Below are 20,160 nucleotides of genomic sequence, written 5' to 3'. Positions count from 1 at the left end.
CCTCTGTCAACAACACTATAACTCATGCTTGAATAAAGTTTATCAAACACACGTTTTCTCTGTAAGGTACATCACAGCCTTCCTGTGCTTAGGAACACTAGAAAGCACTTCAGCACTAAACTGGGGGACCATTTTAAACAGTGAAATCACCAACAAAAAGCACTAAAATGCTAAAATTGTGGCACTAAATAGATCATGAAAAGGACACTGATTTACAGTATGAGAAGAAGGTGGAGTATTGCCTTGTTTCCCATCCAAGTACTAACCAGGCCTGACCATGCTTAGCTTCCCAGATGAGATCGGGCACATTCAGGGTGGTATGGCTGTAGAGGAGTATTGCCTTGTTTGAACTCAGCTGGGAATGTACACATCAGTCGACTCAAATTTTTTACCACTCTGCAGATGTCTGTGAAGGATTGTGAAAATGCCATAGGTATTGATTTTGGGGTCACAAATAAATTTTAGTGAGCGGAGGAATCTACACCAGAACTCAAAAATGAGAATTTACTCTAAATGCTGTGTGATAATCTGGAGCTTTAGGCTAGTTGGCCTTATGACGCTGCCATCTCAGTGTGTGGTTTCTAGGTTACCTCAACAGGGAAGAGATTGCTGGAGCAATCATTCACTAGCTCTTAAATTCTTTCGTCATTCACTATCCATTAGCCAGAACTAATCACCTGACCCCACCTAACTGCAAGAGATCTGGGGACTGCTTGGATCCTTAGTGAGCAATATATATCTATATTTAAGTTACAAAAGGCAAACCAAAAAGGGAGAAAAACAATTGCACTTTACAAAGGGAGGCCTCTGTTCTAGTCAGACAGAAAGTGCCCTGTGGTTGATTTGGGAGGTTGAGGATGCTTCAGATTTCTCAACTCCTTTGGCTCCTTGCAAGTATCTCCATTCCAATTGCCAGATCACAGAGCATTCCAATCACCCCACCAATCTAATCCATTTCACTTTAGCAACACACATGATTAATATCGTGCTCTGGACCCCCGTAATTTCAGTTTGTTGGCTCTGGTTTTCTCTCTTTCCATTTGTTCATCTGAGGATTGGAACTTGTCTTGCTTTTGTTGAACCTTACCATAGTATAAGCAGTAACTTGCTTGTATTGAATAAGGCTGATATCTTTGCTATAAATCCTAAGCACTTCATCCTCAGTTGGCAGATAGCCTGAATCCTTGGCAGCCACAGGATTGCTTAACCTGATTGCTCCATCATCATGTGGAGTGCCAAGAATTTCCCCTCCTGGGTTGAGGGAGTCCTCATTGTTCCCCTCTCTGCTTGATTCAGCTAGCTCCATACTTGTTCTAAAGGTCTTTCACTCAAGACACTACTTCTTGGTGACAATTTCTGTATTAATTAGGACTCTTTAGTTTCAAATAAAAGAATTCATATTGAGCTAGTCTAATAATAATAGTAGTCACATTTAGTGAGTGTTTATTCTGTACCAGTGTCTGGCACATAATGGGTGCTTACTCTTTTTGAATGAATGCCAGGCACTGTGCTAAATACTTTAAATGCCTTATCAAATTTAATACTCATGACAACTCTATACTAGTATTTCTCCTTTTTACAGAAAAGAACACTGTGCTACAGGTTTAGAAACTGCCCAGGACACACTGCTAGTATATGCTGGAGCCAGGACTTGAGCCCAGCCATCTCATTTTTTGCTACCCTATTAGCAAAAAGAATTTATTATAAGAGGGTTGTTATAGAATCAAGGGTGGAAATTCAAGTGGATTGCAGAATGGGCTGGAGCCAGGAGCTAGAAAGCTGTTGGGAACCCAGGCCGTATTCTTCCTCTGATTCTCCTCTCTGCTTTTCAGACTAGATGTACCTTTGATAAGCAAAGAGAAAATATTGGCAAAGTGATACAATAGATCATTTCACTGGTTCTAACTTTTTGACTCACCTTGGAAAATCCCAGCACTGCCCTCACCTCCTTTGATTGCGTGGGCCAAGGTATTCTATTTCTTTGGGCCCCCATTTCCTCATCTATAAAATGAGAAGTTTTTAAAAGAGGATTCTTCAAGTCCTTTCCAGCTCTAAAATTCTATGATCGTGGGCTTCCCTGGTGGCGCAGTGGTTGAGAGTCCACCTGCCGATGCAGGGGACACAGGTTTGTGACCCGGTCCGGGAAGATCCCACATGCTGCAGAGCGGCTGGGCCCGTGAGCCGTGGCTGCTGAGCCTGGGCGTCCGGAGGCTGTGCTCCGCAACGGGAGAGGCCACAACAGTGAGAGGCCCGCGTACCGAAAAAAAAAAAAATTCTATGATCGTAAATGGACCTTCCAGGACAGAGGCACATTAATAATGGATTTAAACGTATGGGTTTGGGCTTTAGAGAAGGGTTCTAAGGAGAGAAGGACAGAATATGGTTTGAGTGGAGCCTGTGGTGAATTACTGTTTAGAACTGGTGTCAGGTAAAGGCCTTGGGGATATATAAACGGAGGGCAGAAAAGACTTCTCACCCTGACCAGATCAGAGAGATGGATCTCTCTGATCTATGAGCAGTTTCTGTATGTGTGTGTGTGTGTGTGTGTGTATGTGTGTGTGTGTGTGTATGCAGGTGGGGAATAGCCCCCTTGCATAGTCACTTAATCTGGTTTATTTCTTTTCTCACCTCAGAATTTTCTAAGGGCTTTCTCCTGGGCCACAGGAAGAGAGACAGAGGGCAAACCCAAACACTTGAATGGCCTAATGAGCAAGTCACTCCTCTCTGTGTCTATTTTCTTATCCATAAGATGAGAGGTTTGGTCTGTGTGATCTCTGAAATCCTGCCCAACTCTTAACATTTTGTGGCTCTGGGTACTGAATCAAAAGCCCCTCTCTTCCTGAATGCTCCATCCTTAGACCAGACCTTTGTCTTCATTCCTCTTCTCTGTTTACACCTGGCTGCCCAGATCTGTTCTCCTGGCCCCCTTTCTTCTTCAATTCCCTCAAATTCTACTTGCTTTTTAGCTCCTTTGGGCCCTCTTTTGTTCTTATATTTCTATTGTTGTTTATTTAATATTATTTATATATATTTTTTATATTTCTGCAGACCCTCCCAGATTACACTCCTGATCTCCAGAACTGCTCCATCTCTATGTCTGCCTACTCCTATCTGCATCCTGGCTCCTCACTGAAGTTATATCCTTGGGTTCCTCTGAGGGCCCCCTGGGATCCCCTATCATTGGTCCCTCTGACAGGCACACCCTTCTCCAAAGCCAAAGGATCAGGTATTCAGTGGCTCAGGTGACAAACCTGCTGTCAGGTTACGGATATTGTTTCCTGAAAGACCACACTACAGTGTCAGTGGAGACTCAGGCTGCCTGCAGTGCCCTGCCCTCACCTGGCTATCCCACACAAGGTGAGAATAACCAGAACTCACCTCTAGTACCAGCGCTTACCTGGAAACATGGCTCTGAGCCTCTGGGCCCTGGTGCTGCTGCTATCCTGTGGAGGTGAGAGGAACAGTGAGCTGGGCTGGGGATGAAGGGGATGGTTGCTGGAAAGAGACTTAAGAATGCAGAGATTAACTGGTTCGAGAAAAAATAAAGGGGCAAGGAAGAGGGGCGGAGACTGGAGCTAAGGGAGAAAATGAGGGTTAAGAAATCAGGCCAAGACTTACTGTAGGGTGTTGAAAGGGACTCAGCTCACCATCTTTTTCACCTCATCTTTATATCTAGGCAGGGACTGGGCTCCAGGGCAGGGCTGAATTTGGGTTCCAGGCTTTTCCCTTTCAGTGATCTCTGGTTTCTCTTCTTACAGTGACTCTGGCCCCTACTGGGCCTCAGTCCCTGGACCCTGGTCTCTCCCTCCTGAAGTCTTGGCTCTCCATTCTGGACCAGGCTCCCCAGGGGTCCCTCAGCCGCTCACGGTTCTCTGCATTCCTGGCCAACATTTCTTCTTCCTTTGAGCCTGGGAGGATGGGGGAGGGACCGGTGGGAGAGCCCCCACCTCTCCAGCCCCCTGCCCTCCGGCTCCATGATTTCTTAGTGACGCTGAGAGGCAGCCCAGACTGGGAGCCAATGCTGGGGCTGCTGGGGGATGTGCTGGCACTGCTGGGACATGAGCAGACCCCCCGGGACTTCCTGGGGCACCAGGCAGGTGTGCTGAGTGGACTTGCAGAGGTGCTGCTGGGAGCCTTAGTTCCCGGGGGACCCCCTAGCCCTACCCGGCCCCCATGCACCCGTGATGGGCCCTCTGACTGCGTTCTGGCAGCTGACTGGTTGCCTTCTCTGCTGCTGTTGTTAGAGGGCACACGCTGGCAGGCCCTGGTGCAGGTGCAGCCCAGCGTGGACCTCGCCAATGCCACAGGCCTCGATGGGAGGGAGCCAGCCCCCCACCTTTTGCAGGGTCTGTTGGCTTTGCTCACCCCAGTGGGGGAGCTGGGCTCTGAGGAGGCTCTTTGGGGAGGTCTGCTGCGCACAGTGGGGGCCCCCCTCTATGCTACCTTCCAGGAGGGGCTGCTCCGAGTCACTGACTCCCTGCAGGATGAGGTCTTTTCCATTCTGGGGCAACCAGAGCCTGATGTCAATGGGCAGTGCCAGGGAGGTGAGTGCTGCTGGGTCTGGGGCTGGGCTGTGGCAGGGCAAGGAAGGGTGAGACTGGGGTAGTTCTCTTCCTTACTCTTTCCCTCCTAGGCAATCTTCAGCAGCTGCTCTTGTGGTAAGTAACAGGAGAGGAATTCTGAGGGATTGGGTGTGGGACGTCATCAGCCTCCAGAGCGGAAGAGGAAACTGATGGGAGGGGTGTAGTTTACAGGTTTTTGAGTGTGACTATCGAGGTTGGTGTCCCAGCTCTACCTCTTCCTAGCCATGTGACCTTGGGCAGGTTATAGCTTCATTCTATGCCTCAGTTTCCCCACTTGGGAAATATGGGTAATATTAACTACCTCAGAGTTTTTGCAAGGGATTAAATGAGTTGATACTGTATGTGTAAACCACTTAGAACTGTGCCTTGCACATGGTGCTTGATAAATGTTAACTAATAAAGATGGGGTATGGAAAGAAAGGATGGGATTGCTTCCTCCACCCCTTACTGTTTCAGTACAACAGTGCCAGAGCACAGACGGACATATTCAGTTGCTGGGCAGATTTCCTGATCTGAGGCCAACCAAGGGTTGTGTTTAAGCTGCCTAAAAGCGTATGCAGAAAGGAGAAAGAAGGGGGCCGGGTGGACAGAAGGGACTCCAACTGCTCCTAGGTGATTTTTGTGCCTTGGCGGGACAGATCTCTCTCCCCTTTCCCCCCATTCCAACATTTAAACCGGTAACACCAGTACTCCCAGCGACCTCACTTTTGGAAAAGCCTGTGCTTGCCACCCTCCCTGCAGGGCTCTGGGCCGGGGCCAGAAGTCTCAACCTGAGGACATGTAAACTGATCAGATGCTCACCTGCTCCTCCCTCTGCATCCAGGGGCATCCGGCACAATCTCTCCTGGGATGTGCGGGCATTGGGCTTTCTGTCTGGATCACCACCTCCACCCCCCGCGCTCCTCCAATGCCTGAGCACAGCTGTGCCTCTGCCCAGGACTTCCCAGCCCTCAGCCCACATCAGCCCTCGCCAGCGGCGGGCCATCTCTCTGGAGGCCCTCTGCGAGAACTCCGCAGGCCCAGCACCGCACTACAGCATTTCCAACTTCACCCTCTACGTGATCTGCCAGCACATTAAGCCTGTCTCCCCGCAGCCCCCTCCCAGCACTGCTGCCATCTGTCAGACAGCTGTGTGGTATGCAGTCTCATGGGCACCAGGTGCCCAAGGCTGGCTCCAGGCCTGCCACGACCAGTTTCCTGAAGAGTTCCTGGAGGCAATCTGTAGCGACCTCCCCTTTTCCACCCTGTCGTTTCCCAACCGCCGCTTGGTAAAGCGGCTCTGTGCGGGCCTGCTCCCACCCCCTACCAGCTGCCCTGAAGGCCTGCCCCCTGTCCCCGTCACCCCAGAGATCTTCTGGGGCTGCTTCTTGGAGAACGAGACTCTGTGGGCTGAGCGGCTGTGTAGGGAGGCGAGCCTGCAGGCTGTGCCCCCCAGCAACCAGGCTTGGGTTCAGCATGTGTGCCAGGGCCCCACCCCGGATGTCACGGCCTCCCCACCCTGCCACATTGGACCGTGTGGGGAACGCTGCCCAGATGGGGGCAGCTTCCTGATGATGGTCTGTGCCAATGACACCATGTACGAGGCCCTGGTGCCCTCCTGGCCTTGGCTAGCAGGCCAGTGCAGGATAAGCCGTGGGGGCAATGATACTTGCTTCTTGGAGGGGTTACTGGGCCCTCTTCTGCCCTCTCAGCCCCCACTGGGACCGTCCCCACTTTGCCTGGCCCCAGGCCCCTTCCTGCTTGGCATGCTCTCCCAGCTGCCACGCTGTCAGTCCTCCGTGCCGGCCCCTGCGCACCCCACACGCCTACACTATCTCCTGCGCCTGCTGACCTTCCTCCTGGGTCCAGGGGCCGGAGGGAAGGAGGCCCAGGGGATGCTGGGTCAGGCCCTGATGCTCTCCAGTCTCCCAGACAACTGCTCCTTCTGGGATGCCTTCCGCCCCGAGGGCCGGCGCAGTGTGCTGCGGACAGTCGGGGAGTACCTGGAACAGGAGGAGCAGCCGGACCCCCTGGACTTTGACCCCACTGACAGCTCCAGCTCTGGTGTAAGCAAGATGGAGCTGCTGGCCTGCTTCAGCGTGAGTGATCTGCCAAGGTGAAAGCTCCTGGAACAGAGGGAAGGGCCTCCATGGGAATTCTCTACTATATTACTGAGAGGCAGTAGTGTAGTGCAGCGGTTAAGCCCACAGCTCTGGAGTCATACAGGCTTGGGTTTACATCTTAGTTCTGTGATCAACCCTGGACAAGTTTTTAACCTCTCTGAGCAATATTTTTGTCATCTGAAAACGAATGGGGAGAATAATGGTGCCACTCTTTTTAGGGTGGCTGTAAGGATTACATCAGATAACACATGCTGTGGCCTTAGCACTAGTATATGATATAAAAACAATATATAATAAATGTTATCTCATTATTCTTCCTGACTTTTTGATTTTCCCCCTTTCTGCTCCGGAAAGGAAAGGGATCAAGTTAGAGGGCTCTAATTCTGTCCCTAGAGAGTAAGAATTGGAAACTGGCAAAATATAGGAAGATAAGGCAGAAATGAGAAAAATTCAGGGTGATTGCAAATCAGAAGAGTTGGGTTTCAGGTTCAACTATGCCACAAGTGAGGTTTTAGGCGAGTAATTTAATTTGGTTTTCCTGGGCTTCAGTTTCTTCTCTGTAGAGTGAAGGGGCTGGAATATGTGAATACCTTAGTTCATTCATTGAGTTCCGCTTACTTGTAAGGCACTTTGCTAGGTTCTGTAGGGAATATAAAGATTCCTTACTCCATGTTAGGGCCCACTTTCTCGAGTCCTGGGACCAGTGAAATGTAATAATTTGGTTCATATCTACAAGTATTTACTGAGCCAACTATGGCCCTGGCATGGGAAAGGCTATAGCAGACGTGGTCCCTGACCTAAAGGAGTGTAACATCTGAGCAGACACACATACTAGCTTCGGATGAAGGACAAGCATTCTAGCAAGTGGAGTTGGAGTGCCTGGGGAAGCCGCAGGAGGGACAGAGGAGACAGCTCTCTTGGCATCTTGTCTGTCTCCCCTCCAGCCTGTGCTGTGGGATCTGCTCCAGAGGGAGAAGAGTGTTTGGGCCCTGCAGATTCTAGTGCAGGTAACAGATGCGGGGGGGTGGGGGGGCAGTATGCGGGTGGACTGGGTGATAGCTGTGGCCTGAGGTCCCTGCCCAGTGAGGCCATAACCACCATGACCTCCTACTCCCAGGCCTACCTGCACATGCCGCCAGAAAATCTCCAGCAGCTGGTGCTTTCAGCGGAGAGCGAGGCTGCTCAGGGCTTCCTGACGCTCATACACCGTTCCTGGGCCCAGATGCAGGTGGGCACGGAGGGAGAAGGGAACGAGGGTGGCGGGGGAAATCTAGGAATCAAGAGCACCTGGAACTAGGTAGGCAATGGGCTCGCTCTAGCAGAAGGAGGAACTCAGCAGGGGAGATGGCCAGAAGAGTGGGCATCCCCAGAGCCGGCATTCATTCCTGTGCCCCCACAGGTGCCACCATCTGAGGAGCAGGCCCTGGGTCGTTTGACAGCCTTGCTGCTCCAGCGGTACCCGCGCCTCACCTCCCAGCTCTTCATCGATCTCTCACCACTCATCCCCTTCTTGGCTGTCTCCGACCTGATGCGCTTCCCACCATCCCTGTTGGCCAATGACAGTGTGTAAGGACCTTGTACCACTCCTCCTGACCCTGTCAGGGTCAGGCCAATCCCCCCCACCTAGAGCAGCCCCTTCGATTAAAACTGGGGAGTCTCCTTCCTGTCCATGACAGCAGGTCTGCACAGAGCCAGGGAACAGGGCCAAGGGCTAAGACCCATTACTCTCCCCAGCCTGGCTGCCATCCGGAATTACAGCCCTGAAATGAGGCCTGAACAGAAGGAGGCTCTGGCACGGCGACTGCTGGCCCCTGAGCTGTTTGGGGAAGTGCCCGCCTGGCCCCAGGAGCTGCTATGGGCAGCGCTGCCCCTGCTCCCCCATCTGCCTCTGGAGAACTTTCTGCAACTCAGCCCTCATCAGGTATGTGGACAATCCTTTATTTGACTAGGCTGTTTTCTGATAGGTGGGATGGGAGTCAGTGGCATGTCTCCTAGTCCCACAGTGACCCCAACACAAGCTGACCTTCCCCATCTCAGATCCAGGCCCTGGAGGATAGCTGGCCAGCGGCAGGTCTTGGGCCAGGACACGCCCGACATGTGCTGCGCAGCCTGGTGAACCAGAGTGTCCAGGATGGAGAGGAGCAGGTGCGCAGGTGAGTGGTTGTGGGACCGGTGATCATGGCCAGAGCCGGGGAGAGGCAGGTACAGCTGCCATGATGGGTTGGGGTCCTAGAAAGGAAGGGGCAAGAGAGTAGGCAGTGGCCCCTGGCGGTGTAGGGCTCCAGGAGAGAGGCCTGTCTCTGGCATCCATATTTCCTAGTTTAGCGGTTGGAGTGCTTGCTCCATGTACCCACATGGTCCCTGCCTTAGTACCAGCCTTAGTACCAGCCTCAGTGAAGGCCAGCTTCGTGCCCTCTTCAGGCTGGGGCCCCTCGCCTGTTTCCTGAGCCCTGAGGAGCTGCAGAGCCTGGTACCCTTGAACGATCCAATGGGGCCGGTAGAACAGGGGCTGCTGGAATGTGCGGCCAACGGGACCCTCAGCCCACAAGGACGGGTGAGCCCCTCGGCACAGGCCTACAAGACTCCAGGCTTCCCGTGGGGGGTGGTCTGTGTGGAGGATGTGCCCAGTCATCTCAACCAAGCTTGAGCACAGTTGGTGCCAGCCCTTGTCCCACCTTGGCTACCTTCATTCCTTACTTCCTTACTCCATGGCCATTCTTATCTGTTACCACCCCTTCGGGACCCTGCTCCATCTGGTCTATGACATCTCGAACATATCTTTTGATGTCTTGAACCCAATCTGCTCCTCTCCCATCCCTGGTTCCAAGCCATTATCCAGGCCCTGGGAAATCCAGATGTGGGATTAGAGAGGAGGCTTAAGGTTCACCTGTCTTTTCTCTCCAGTCCCAGACCTTCTTTGGTTACAGGTAGCATATGAACTTCTGGGGGTGTTGCGCTCATCTGGAGGAACTGTGCTGAGCCCCCAGGAGCTTCGAGTTTGGACCCCTCTCTTCCCTCAGCTGGGCCTCCGCTTCCTGCAGGAGCTGTCAGAGCCCCAGCTTAGAGCCATGCTTCCTGCGCTGCAAGGAACCAGTGTCACACCTGCCCAGGTGGGCCTATCTCACTCCCTGGCTTCCATCTGCCACCCACGGAACCTCAGTCAAGAGAATTACATTCAAGGATACCATTGGGCCCCCTGAAGCCTCCTTTTCCTCTGTCCCAAGGAGGACTCCCTCAACCCCCTTCCTCAGATGAAGAAGAGCCCAGAGCCAGGCTGGTCACTGGTGTGGTAGAGAGGGAGCTGGAAGTTTTGGAGGACGGGCCCTAGGGACCTGCTTGGGACCTGGCTGCCAGGACCTGAGAGCTGTTGTTTCCTGTCCCATCCTCCCTTAGGCTGCCCTACTGCTTGAACGGCTCCTCCCTAGGCGTGACGTGAGTAGCAGCAACTTCTCAACATCCCCCAGAGCTCTCTGTCCACCCCACTTTCCCTGGCTCCCTCTCAGCTCCCCTCATACCTGCCGCCTTTCTGTACTGTGACTGTCCTCTTCCCTACCACCTGGCCCAGCTTCTTCAGGCCTCTTGTCTCTCTTGCTCCCCAGCTGTCCCTGGAGGAACTCTGCTCCTTGCACCCTCTGCTTCCAGGCCTCAGCTCCCAGACATTCCAGGCCATCCCTAGGCGAGTTCTGGTTGGGGCCTGTTCCTGCCTGGCCCCTGAACTGTCACGCCTCTCAGCCTGCCAGACCGCAGCACTGCTGCAGACCTTTCGGGTATGAGAGGAGCAGGGAGGATGGCCAATCAGGGATGAGGGCTCTGGTTGGGAGGAGGGCATCTTCCCTGTGCCCAGGGAAGGCCCCTCAAACCTCATCACTTTTACACACACACACACACACACACACACACACACACACACACACATACACGCATCTAATTCTCATGCAGGTGAAAGATGGAGTTAAAAACATGGGTGCAACAGGTGCCAGTGCAGCTGTGTGTATCCCTGGTCAGGTACGTGTGGTTTCTCCCGACTGAGCTCCCCTCCACATCCCAGGGATGTTTCATATGGCTGGTGCTGCCCCACATTCTCTCCCTGCAGTGGCCCCGAGAGTCCAAGCTAGCTCTGTACCCACCAAGACATTTGTAGCTCTCCCCAGAGCCAGTTGCAGGACAGCATGACATCCTAGAATGTCAAAGCCACAAGGGTCTGAGAAATCTTCCAGGCCAGTCATCCTGTTTTCAGATAAAGGGACCAAGGCTCTGAGAAACTGAGGGAGTTTAGTCCATCAGGTGCCTAATCAACAGTGACACTTGACCACCACGACCTTTTATGTGAGGGCTCTTGGGTGTGCCCTGTTAGAGTGGCACATGCCATTCCACCCTTCTCCTAGTTTTGGTCCCTTCCTGCCCCCATGGTTCCCCTTCTTCTTTGAGGCCTGAGTCCAGACCCTTTCACCTATCACTACACTGCTACACCCACCCCACCGGCAGCCTATCCCCACCACCTGGCCAGACTGCCTGCTGCCTCTGCTCCCACTAAAGCTGCTACAGCTGGACTCTGCTGCTCTTCTGGCTAACCGAAGGCGTTACCGGGAGCTGCCCTGGTCTGAGCAGCAGGTAATTCTTCCCACTACCCCAGAACTCCCTTCTCTCACTACTTTCCACCTCCCTCACCTATCCCTCAGGCATACGGCACATTATCCCTAGCATCCCTTATGATGTGACCTACTTTGCTCTTTCTTTTTCCCTCCTCCCTATTGCCTCATTTCTGTCTCTCTCTCTCTCTCTGTCTCAGCAGTGGGCATTTGGGAGAGTAGGAGGCTGGTGGGACCCACAGGGTGGAGAGGCAACAGTGGGTCCAAGGCATCATAGGTCCTTGGGCAATATTTCTGCTGGGAAGTGGCTCCTCTTTCTTTCTCCTGTAGGCACAGTTTCTCTGGAAGAAGATGCAGGTGTCCACCAACCTGACCCTCAGGGATCTGCAGTGAGTAACTTGTGTTGAGCTGTGAGTTTAATTCAGCTAACATTTTTTGAGTGCTTACCATGTGCCAGGCACCATGTGATATGTGGGGGAGTGGGGGTGTGAGGATCAGTGATGCATAGCCTCAGCCTGGGGGTCTTCTTCTGGCTCCTCCTCCCCTGACCCTCCTGCCCTTCCATAGCACAGTATCTATCCTGATTGGGTTCAGGTCCTAGCCCCATCACCTGTTTGTGATCCTGGGCAAGTCATTTAACCTCTCTAAGCTTCAATTTTTCCTTCTGTAGAATAAGAATTAAAATGGTACCTTCCTACTACCACAGCATTGTAAATCAACTATACTCCAATAAAAATTTTAAAAATAAATAAATAAAATGGTACCTTCCTATAGGTTGTGAAGATTAAATGAGATAAGGCATAAAAGGTACTTAATACAGTGTCGGGCCCAGTGTAAGCTTCTGGTAGACATTTGCTAATTAATCCTTCAGAGCCACTGACCAAGCAGGAATAAACAGGAGTTAAGTATCACCTTACTTCCACCCACAGTAAAAGAACCATGGGCTTCTGAAGACGTGGCTCTAGTCTCACTTTACCACATTTCTAGTAGAATGATGCTGGGAATGTCACCTGACCTCTGTAAATCTTTATTTTCTTCTCTGATAAACAGTGATGATGTTGTGGGAAGCCAGTGAGAATATCTATGGAAAGATATTTCTCAAACTGTAAATTACCGTAAATGAACATCTGTACTTGTGTTGCGAATGTTGATATCAAGGAGCAGACAGGCTGTGGCACGTGTTGAATGAGCATCTACCCACTCACACATCTACAGGGTTCTGGGTACTCTGGCAGGGGGCATGTCCTGTGAGTTTCTGCAGCAGATCAACTCGATGGCAGACTTCCTTGAAGTGGTACACATGATCTATCAACTGCCCACTGGGGTTCGAGGGAGCCTGGTGAGAGGGGTGCTTGCGCATTAGTGGGAGCAGGGAGGCAGGGACGCTGGGTATAGAACCCAGCCTCTATGCTCAGCTCTGTCCTAAACCTGCTTCCCTACCCTGTCCTACAGAGGACCTGTATCTGGGCAGAGCTACAGAGGAGGATGACAATGCCAGAGCCAGAGCTGGCAACCCTGGGGCCAGGACTGAGTGGGCTGGACACCAAGCTACTCCTGGACTTACCGTAAGGCTACAATTGGAGATACTGGATTCTCAGAAGGCTCAACCTAGGGTAGAAGATCTGCCCTTAGGAAATACCTTAGAGGTGGTGTTTTTCTGTCTGGTGGTTCCCTGACATAAGTTACGGCCTAAATCAGAGGATTCTTTTCAAAGTTGTGCTAGGGGAACTTTCCTGGTGGTCCAGTGGGTAAGACTGCATGCTCCCAATGCAGGGGTCCCAGGTTCGATCCCTGGTAGGGGAACTAGATCCCGCATGCATGCCGCAAGTAAGAGTTCGCATGCTGCAACTGAGAAGTCCGCATACCGCAACGGAGTCCACATGCAGCAACAAAGATACCGCATGCCACAACTAAAGATCCCACATGCCGCAACAAAGATCCCGCGTGCTGCAACTAAGATCTGGTGCAGCCTAAATAAGTAAATATTTTTTTAAAAACGAAAAACAAAGTTGCTCTAGGTATTGACTGGCTCCCCAAACAAGGCCCCAGCATGGGACACCTGAGCGTGGCAACATTGTGATGTGAGCTGCCAAGCAATACATATATATATATATATATATATATATATATAATATTTATTTATTCGGCTGCGTTGGGTCCTAGTTGAAACACATGGGATCTTCATTTGCTGCGTGCGGGGATCTTTAGTTGCAGCATGCGGGATCTTTAGTTGTGGCATGCGAACTCTTAGTTGCAGCATGTGGGATCTAGTTCCCTGACCGGGGATTGAACCTGGGCCCCCTGTATTGGGCGCATGGAGTCTTAGCCACTGGACCACCAGGGAAGTCCCCAAGCAATCTTATTATAACCTAGGCCACATTAATAGAGGTAGAATATTTAAAATGAGGGAGGTAGAAGTTCCCTGGTGGCCTAGTTGTTAGGATTCCGGGCTTCCACTGCCATGGCCCAGGTTCAATCCCTGGTCATGGAACGGAGATCCCATAAGCCACATGGCATGGCCAAAAATAAAAATTAAAAATGAGGAAGGTAATGATTCAATTCTGCCCACAGGACTGTAGTCTGCTTAGGGAACTGTGTTCTCAGAGGAGTAGGTAAAGATAAAATGTATGAAGCATGTGATAAATACCTTCAAATACCCCAGGGGCTATCAAATAGAAAATAGATTGGCATGTTTCTGAATGGCCCCACTGGGCATGACTAGTACCAGCGAATGTAAATCAGATTTTTACACAATATGAGGAAAATTGTGGTAGTGAGTTCCTGGCCACTGGAGCTATTCAAGCCTAGTCTGGATGGCCCCATAGCAGGAATGTTGTAGAGCAAATTCAAGTATGCATGAGGAGAGAGAAGACTAGATGAACCTAAGGCGGCTCCTAAACTAGATACTCTAGGAGTTTATGAGTATCTCACTCACAGGCTTCTTTTCCCATTTTGCCCCCATGCTCACCCCATTGCCAACTGAACTGTAAGTCAGAGTAGGAAAAAGCTGGTGTTGGTCTTTCTGGGAGGTGACTCCATCCTTACATTTTTATAGACCTTCCCACAGATTTTGGCTTTTGTACTACTTGTTCCAGTTCCAGACTTGGCAACCCTAGATAGAGTACATGGTGTCACTTCTGATTTTTTGGCAAAATGGCTTTTTAAAAAATGCCTTTCGAACCTATTTAAATATATTGGTTCTTGGAGATAATTTAGAATCCCAAAGACCTGGATGAGGTGAAAGATCCTGGACCATGAGTTGGAAGACCCGCGTTCCTCATTTGTGAAAGAGAGATGAGAAAATACCTCTCTTACTCCCAGGTTTTGCCATAGGATCAAATGAGAGAATGCCTAAAAGAACTTTGTCAATTGTATAGTCCTATACGAACGAGAGGGGACCTTCTCACAATAAGTAGAGGAAGGGTCGTACTGTGGAAAACAGGAACTGAGAGTAAGACCCCACCATGTGATCTCTTTGAACCTCAGTGTTTAATAAAATGGGGGAGGGGACTTAGTGATACTTAATATTTGGGGCTTTTGATTCCATTAGATGAGGTAGGATTGTTTGTTACTTCTCAAGAAGACTGGAAATACGTCACTCCCTTTGTTCTCTCCCTGCAAGCACTGTGGTGGGAACTGGATCTGGGGCTTCCTTTCCAGGGCCACAGGGTTTGGTCTAGTGTTACCTCTTGTCTGGGCAATGTGGCATTCTGTGGTCCCTTCTCAACTTGGCTCAATTCTGAGTCCCCCCCACTGTCAAACTGCTATAGGATCCGGCTGATGGACAGACTGTCCAGTGAATCCATTATGTTGGTGGTGGAGCTGGTACGAGGCACTCCAGAGCAGCTGCTGGAACTGACCCCACCCCACCGGGCAGCCCTGGCAGAAAGGGCACTAGAAAACTTGGTAAGAGTCCACACCATCAGACTCAGAACTGTAGCCTTGGCCATTCTTACCACTCAGACAATGCTCTCTGTCTTCTAGGCCCAGACCTGAACTTTTGCTGCCAAACAGGTTTTTGTCTACAAGGCCTTAGCCCCTAGATCTACCTCTGTGTTTATTCCTTGATAGTCTGCTTCATGTTTCTTGTCCATATCCCTTGGAGTATAAGAATTCCTTGGATTCCACCTCCCAGTCTTCCTGCCTGCTCCTGTTTGGGCTCATTGTTTAGAAAAGTGAACAATGACAATGAACTTCATAGGGTCTTGGGTTGGGAGCTGGAGGGAGGCAAGGTCAAAGGTCTTGGTGTCTTGATCAAAGAGACTGGTCCTTTGAGACAGCAGTGCATTGTCCCAAGGCCTGATGCCCCTCTCCAGGCTCCAAAGGAGACAACAGTGTCAAGGGAAGTGCTGGAGACATTGGGTCCCTTGGTTGGATTCCTGGGGATAGAGAGCACACGACGGATCCCCCTACAGATCCTGCTGGCCCATCTCAGTCAGCTGCAGGGCATCTGCCTAGGAGAGCCATTTGCCACAGAGCTGGGATGGCTGCTGTTGCAGGAGCCTGTTCTTGGGTACGGACCTCCGGGAACTTCAGATTCTAACTCATTCTTAACCCACCCTCTCAACCACCCTTATCAGTGGCAGCCCATTCAATATGCTTGAGGTCCTTGGAGCCCTGAGTCCCCAGTCCCAGCATGTCTTTCCTCTTCCTTCTCACAGTTCACTCAGCATCCCAATCCCTGATCTTCTTTCTGTCCCTCAGGAAACCAGAGTTATGGAGCCAGGATGAAGTCGAGCAAGCAGGACGCCTAGTATTCACTCTGTCTCCCGAGGCTATTTCCTTGATCCCCAGGGTGAGGTGAAGGAACAAGGGAGGGAGTAAGAGCAGAGAGGGGACTGGGGAGCTGGTTCCAGGGAGCTAAGACCAAGGAAGTTGAGGGCAAAGGGTGTGAAGCCCAAATTTAGCAAGGGGGGGGACTGCTAAAAAGAGACAGGACTTTGGAATTACAGCTGTAGCAGCTGGCCCTGACCTGCCCGGCTCTGCCCACCCTCCTTCTACCTTCTCACCCAGGAGGCCTTGGGCCCAGAGACCCTGGAGCGGCTCCTAGAAAAGCAGCAGAGCTGGGAGCAGAGCAGAGCTGGACAGCTGTGTGCAGGGCCACAGCTCACTGCCAAGAAAGCAGCCCTGGTAGCTGGGTTTGTGCGGCCCACCGCAGAGGATCTCCCAGGTGAAACTCCCCACATGCCCATACATGTAGCATGGTGTACAGGAAAGAGTATCCAGCAATGCAGTCAGACTTGTGCCCTTTAAGCAGATTTGTATAACTTCTCTCTAGGCTGGGGTTTTCTAACCTCTAAAGCACAGAGGTGTGAGGGATGATCTTCAAGGTTTCTTCTAGTTCTAGGGTTCTATAGCTCTGGGAATTTATAACTCATTATATTTTTAGCCCAGGACTCCCCTTTCCCTGCTCGCTTATCCCTGTTAACAGCTAACTCAGCTCTAGGCTTGATTAAGCTTGGAGCTCTCTCCTGGGAAGACGCTTAGGATGGAGGAAGGTGACACTGTGGGGCTAGGGACCTGGGTTCCAATCTAGATCTGCCATTCAGTCCTTGAGCAACCCCGTCGGTCTTCCATCTATACAATGAGGGGCTTGTCCTCTCGTCACTTGTTCTAATATCGAGTCCTATAAATCTCACACTGTAGTAATCCCTTGAGCCATGCTGCCCATATTGCCCTGTCCTTCAAAGGTTGGGGGGGGTCATTCCATCTATAGCTATCTCTCTGGGCATACTTTAGTACTACACTGACCCCCTGGCCCTGCCTTCCCCCTTTAGAACCTGTGCCAAATTGTGCAGATGTACGGGGAACATTCCCATCAGCCTGGTCTGCAACCCAGATCGCAGAGATGGAGCTTTTAGACTTTGAAGACTGCCTAGCACTGTTTGCAGAAGACCCAGGACTTGGGCCTGAGGAACTACGGGCAGCGATGGGCAAAGCAAAACAAGTTAGTGATGGAGAGTCCAGTTGGGGTTGGAGGTGGAATAACATGAGGAAGCCGGTTGGGTGTGATATGGAACACAAGGGAATGGATAGCTGGGTGAGGGGTGGGGGACAGAGGAGATAAAAGAATTAGAGGGTTTGGATCCTGAGTAGGAAGTCAGAGGGGATGAATACTGAGGGAAGGAAGCTAGTGAAATGGGTAGAGGGACTAGAGAAGTGGTTACCAAACTTTAGTGTGTATCAAAGTCATCTAGGGAGCAGGTTTTTTAAATGCTTATTCGAGGATCTCATGCTAGACTCACCGAAGAAGAATCTCTGAGGATGGGGTCTGGGCATCTGCATCTTAACAGTCACCGACCGCCCCCAAACCCCAAGAGTCTGGTGCACGTAAGAGTTTAGAACTCATGGACTAGAGTCTGCTATTCTTCACTACTGAGATTCTAGAGTCTTTTAATAACACCTTAGTCAGAGGAACCTTAATCCAGTCCTCTCATTTTACAGTTGAAGAAATTAAAGACCCAGAGAAGGCAAGTGATTTGTCCAGAGTTACACAGCTAAGGTCAGAGGCAAAACTAAGACCCAGCATTCTGACTCTTAATCCAGTGCTTTTTCCATTCACACTCTTCCTCTCTTTCTCTAGTTGTGGGGTCCCCCCGGGGGATTCCGTCCTGAGCAGATCCTGCAGCTGGGTCGGCTCTTAATAGGTCTAGGAGAGAGGGAACTACAGGAGCTGAACCTGGTTGACTGGGGTGTGCTGAGCACCCTGGGGCAGATAGATGGCTGGAGCTCCATCCAGGTAACATCTTCTCTCCTCTCTACCACCTTCCAAACACCCATCCCACAGATACAGGCCTCTAGGGCATATAAAGCCCAAGGAATTTCTTTCCTGTGATCCTGCCTGGCCATTCTTTCTATCTTTTCCTAATACCTCATACTAGTAGCCTTAGGAACTCTGTGATTTATTCACTCTGAGGCCCTGGACACATACTACTTCCTTCTGCCTCCTTTCCCTTTGGCCTTCTTTTTTTCCATCCTTCTCTTTTTTGGATCCTCAACCTTTCCCATGGCCATTGGATCTTCAGGTCTTTTTTTTAAAAAAAATAAATTTATTTATTTTATTTATTTATTTTTGGCTGCGTTGGGTCTTCATTGCTGTGCGCGGGCTTTCTCTGGCTGCGGCAAGCGGGAGCTACTCTTGGTTGCATTGCATGGGCTTCTCATTGCGGTGGCTTCTCTTGTTGCGGAGCATGCGGGCTTCAGTAGTTTTGGCTCGAGGGCTCAGTAGTTGTGGCACGTGGGCTTTAGAGCACAGGCTAAGTGGTTGTGGCGCACGGGCTTAGTTGCTCCGCGGCATGTTGGATCTTCCTGGTCCAGGGCTCAAACCCATGTCCCCTGGATTGGCAGGCGGATTCTTAACCACTGCGCCACCAGGGAAGCCCGGATCTTCAGGTCTTAATAATAAAAAATCCAGTAGCACTTGTCCCTTCCCTAAGCAGTTGCCCATCCATGACTTCCCCATGACTTCTCTCCTTATCCTGTGGCCTCCACCCCCACCCCAGCTCCGGGTTGTGGTCTCCAGTTTCCTGAAGCAGAGTGGTCGGCACGTGAGCCACCTGGACTTCCTCCACCTGACTGCACTGGGTTACACGCTCTGTGGACTTCGGCCAGAGGAGCTGCAGTATATCAACAGTTGGGAGTTTAGGTCGCCTGTGGAGGAGGGTGTGGGTGGTGGTGCTGAGGGAAAAGTGGGCTCACTGGGGAGGGAAGGATCATGCAGGAGTGGCCCCATGGAGGAAGGGATCTCACCTGAAGCCATTTCTACCATCAGCTCATGACCATGGACCCTTATCACCATGGCTGAATCCTTCTCCCTTCCTTCCCACTCTTCCACAGCCAAGCAGCTCTCTTCCTGGGCAACCTGCATCTCCCATGTTCTGAGGAGCAACTGGAGGTTCTGGCCCAGCTCCTTGTGCTGCCTGGTGGTTTTGGCCCAGTCAGTAACTGGGGGCCTGAGATCTTCACCGAAATTGGTACAATAGCAGGTAGGGAGACTGGGCCACTGCTGCTGCTGGTTGTCAGGGGTTGGTTTCCATACCATGGATGGACTGGTTGGAGGACTCCTCTGGAATTCTTAAGGTGGGAGTCTGAGAAGGTATTTAGGTAAGAGGTTGGAGATGTGTTGGGGAAGGTCTATGGTAGGATACCTTGGGATTATCTGGAGAAGGCCAGTATAAGATAACATTTGCATGCCCATCCCACTTGCTTCAACAGCTGGAATCCCAGACCTGGCTATTTCAGCACTGCTGCGAGGACAGATCCAGGGCCTTACCCCTCTGGCCATTTCTGTCATCCCTCCTCCGAAATTTGCTGTAAGTATTGATGGAGTGGGGTCTGGGGTGACCACAAGAGAGCCAGGGCCCAACAAGGGCTACAGTGGATGTCCTGATTCTTGCTTCCACCCCTAGGTGGTGTTCAGCCCCACCCAGCTATCTAGTCTCACCAGTGTTCAGGCTGTGGCTGTCACTCCTGAGCAAATGGCCTTTCTGAGTCCTGAGCAGCGACGAGCAGTTGCATGGGCCCAGTATGAGGGGAAGGAGACCCCAGAACAGCAGGGTGAGTTCCCAACTGCACAGCTTGACCCACCAACCCCTGACCCAGAATCTGAACCCTAACTTGGTACTGGTTGGCTCACAGAACCCTTCAGGGAGGTCCTGGAGTGAAGGGATCTACAGGCAGATAGTTTCCAAGTATCAATGGCTCCTGTGGAGCAGAGCTGTGATATTCTTTCCATTCTCTGTCTCATTATAGGTCGAAGCACAGCCTGGGGCCTCCAGGACTGGTCACAACCCTCCTGGGCCCTGGCATTGACCATCTACTTTCTTGGCAACCTGCTATGAGCCTGTCTCTGCAGTTAAAGAGAGAGATTGTTGGGAAAGACATTTT

General features: G+C 51.3%; 1 protein-coding gene across 2 annotated transcripts in view; it reads left to right on the top strand.

The window, feature by feature from the left end:
* The window catches only part of STRC (stereocilin), a 25,471-nt gene extending 5,311 nt beyond the window's left edge, over positions 1-20,160 (top strand). The window contains exons 2-31 of one of the 2 annotated variants that reach the window (XM_060149028.1): positions 3,049-3,137; positions 3,293-3,357; positions 3,759-4,544; positions 4,634-4,658; positions 5,407-6,661; positions 7,630-7,692; positions 7,803-7,913; positions 8,085-8,251; positions 8,420-8,606; positions 8,723-8,838; positions 9,107-9,239; positions 9,613-9,795; positions 10,079-10,117; positions 10,285-10,452; positions 10,625-10,690; positions 11,171-11,296; positions 11,605-11,663; positions 12,490-12,613; positions 12,727-12,839; positions 15,045-15,180; positions 15,591-15,787; positions 15,979-16,069; positions 16,288-16,444; positions 17,052-17,221; positions 17,858-18,013; positions 18,777-18,919; positions 19,111-19,259; positions 19,489-19,586; positions 19,683-19,830; positions 20,026-20,160. In XM_060149028.1, the coding sequence (XP_060005011.1) occupies positions 3,049-3,137; positions 3,293-3,357; positions 3,759-4,544; positions 4,634-4,658; positions 5,407-6,661; positions 7,630-7,692; positions 7,803-7,913; positions 8,085-8,251; positions 8,420-8,606; positions 8,723-8,838; positions 9,107-9,239; positions 9,613-9,795; positions 10,079-10,117; positions 10,285-10,452; positions 10,625-10,690; positions 11,171-11,296; positions 11,605-11,663; positions 12,490-12,613; positions 12,727-12,839; positions 15,045-15,180; positions 15,591-15,787; positions 15,979-16,069; positions 16,288-16,444; positions 17,052-17,221; positions 17,858-18,013; positions 18,777-18,919; positions 19,111-19,259; positions 19,489-19,586; positions 19,683-19,830; positions 20,026-20,114 (5,409 nt within the window). In that variant the 3' untranslated portion in view covers positions 20,115-20,160. Of the gene's footprint in view, positions 1-3,048; positions 3,138-3,215; positions 3,452-3,758; positions 4,545-4,633; positions 4,659-5,406; positions 6,662-7,629; positions 7,693-7,802; positions 7,914-8,084; positions 8,252-8,419; positions 8,607-8,722; positions 8,839-9,106; positions 9,240-9,612; positions 9,796-10,078; positions 10,118-10,284; positions 10,453-10,624; positions 10,691-11,170; positions 11,297-11,604; positions 11,664-12,489; positions 12,614-12,726; positions 12,840-15,044; positions 15,181-15,590; positions 15,788-15,978; positions 16,070-16,287; positions 16,445-17,051; positions 17,222-17,857; positions 18,014-18,776; positions 18,920-19,110; positions 19,260-19,488; positions 19,587-19,682; positions 19,831-20,025 lie in introns of those variants that run through there. The other variant, XM_060149034.1, reaches the window with a different exon arrangement.

This window comes from Lagenorhynchus albirostris, chromosome 1, assembly GCF_949774975.1.
Source record: "Lagenorhynchus albirostris chromosome 1, mLagAlb1.1, whole genome shotgun sequence".
Lineage (NCBI taxonomy): Eukaryota > Metazoa > Chordata > Mammalia > Artiodactyla > Delphinidae > Lagenorhynchus > Lagenorhynchus albirostris.
Note: the sequence above shows the minus strand (reverse complement) of the source record. Positions and strands in the feature narration are given on the sequence as shown.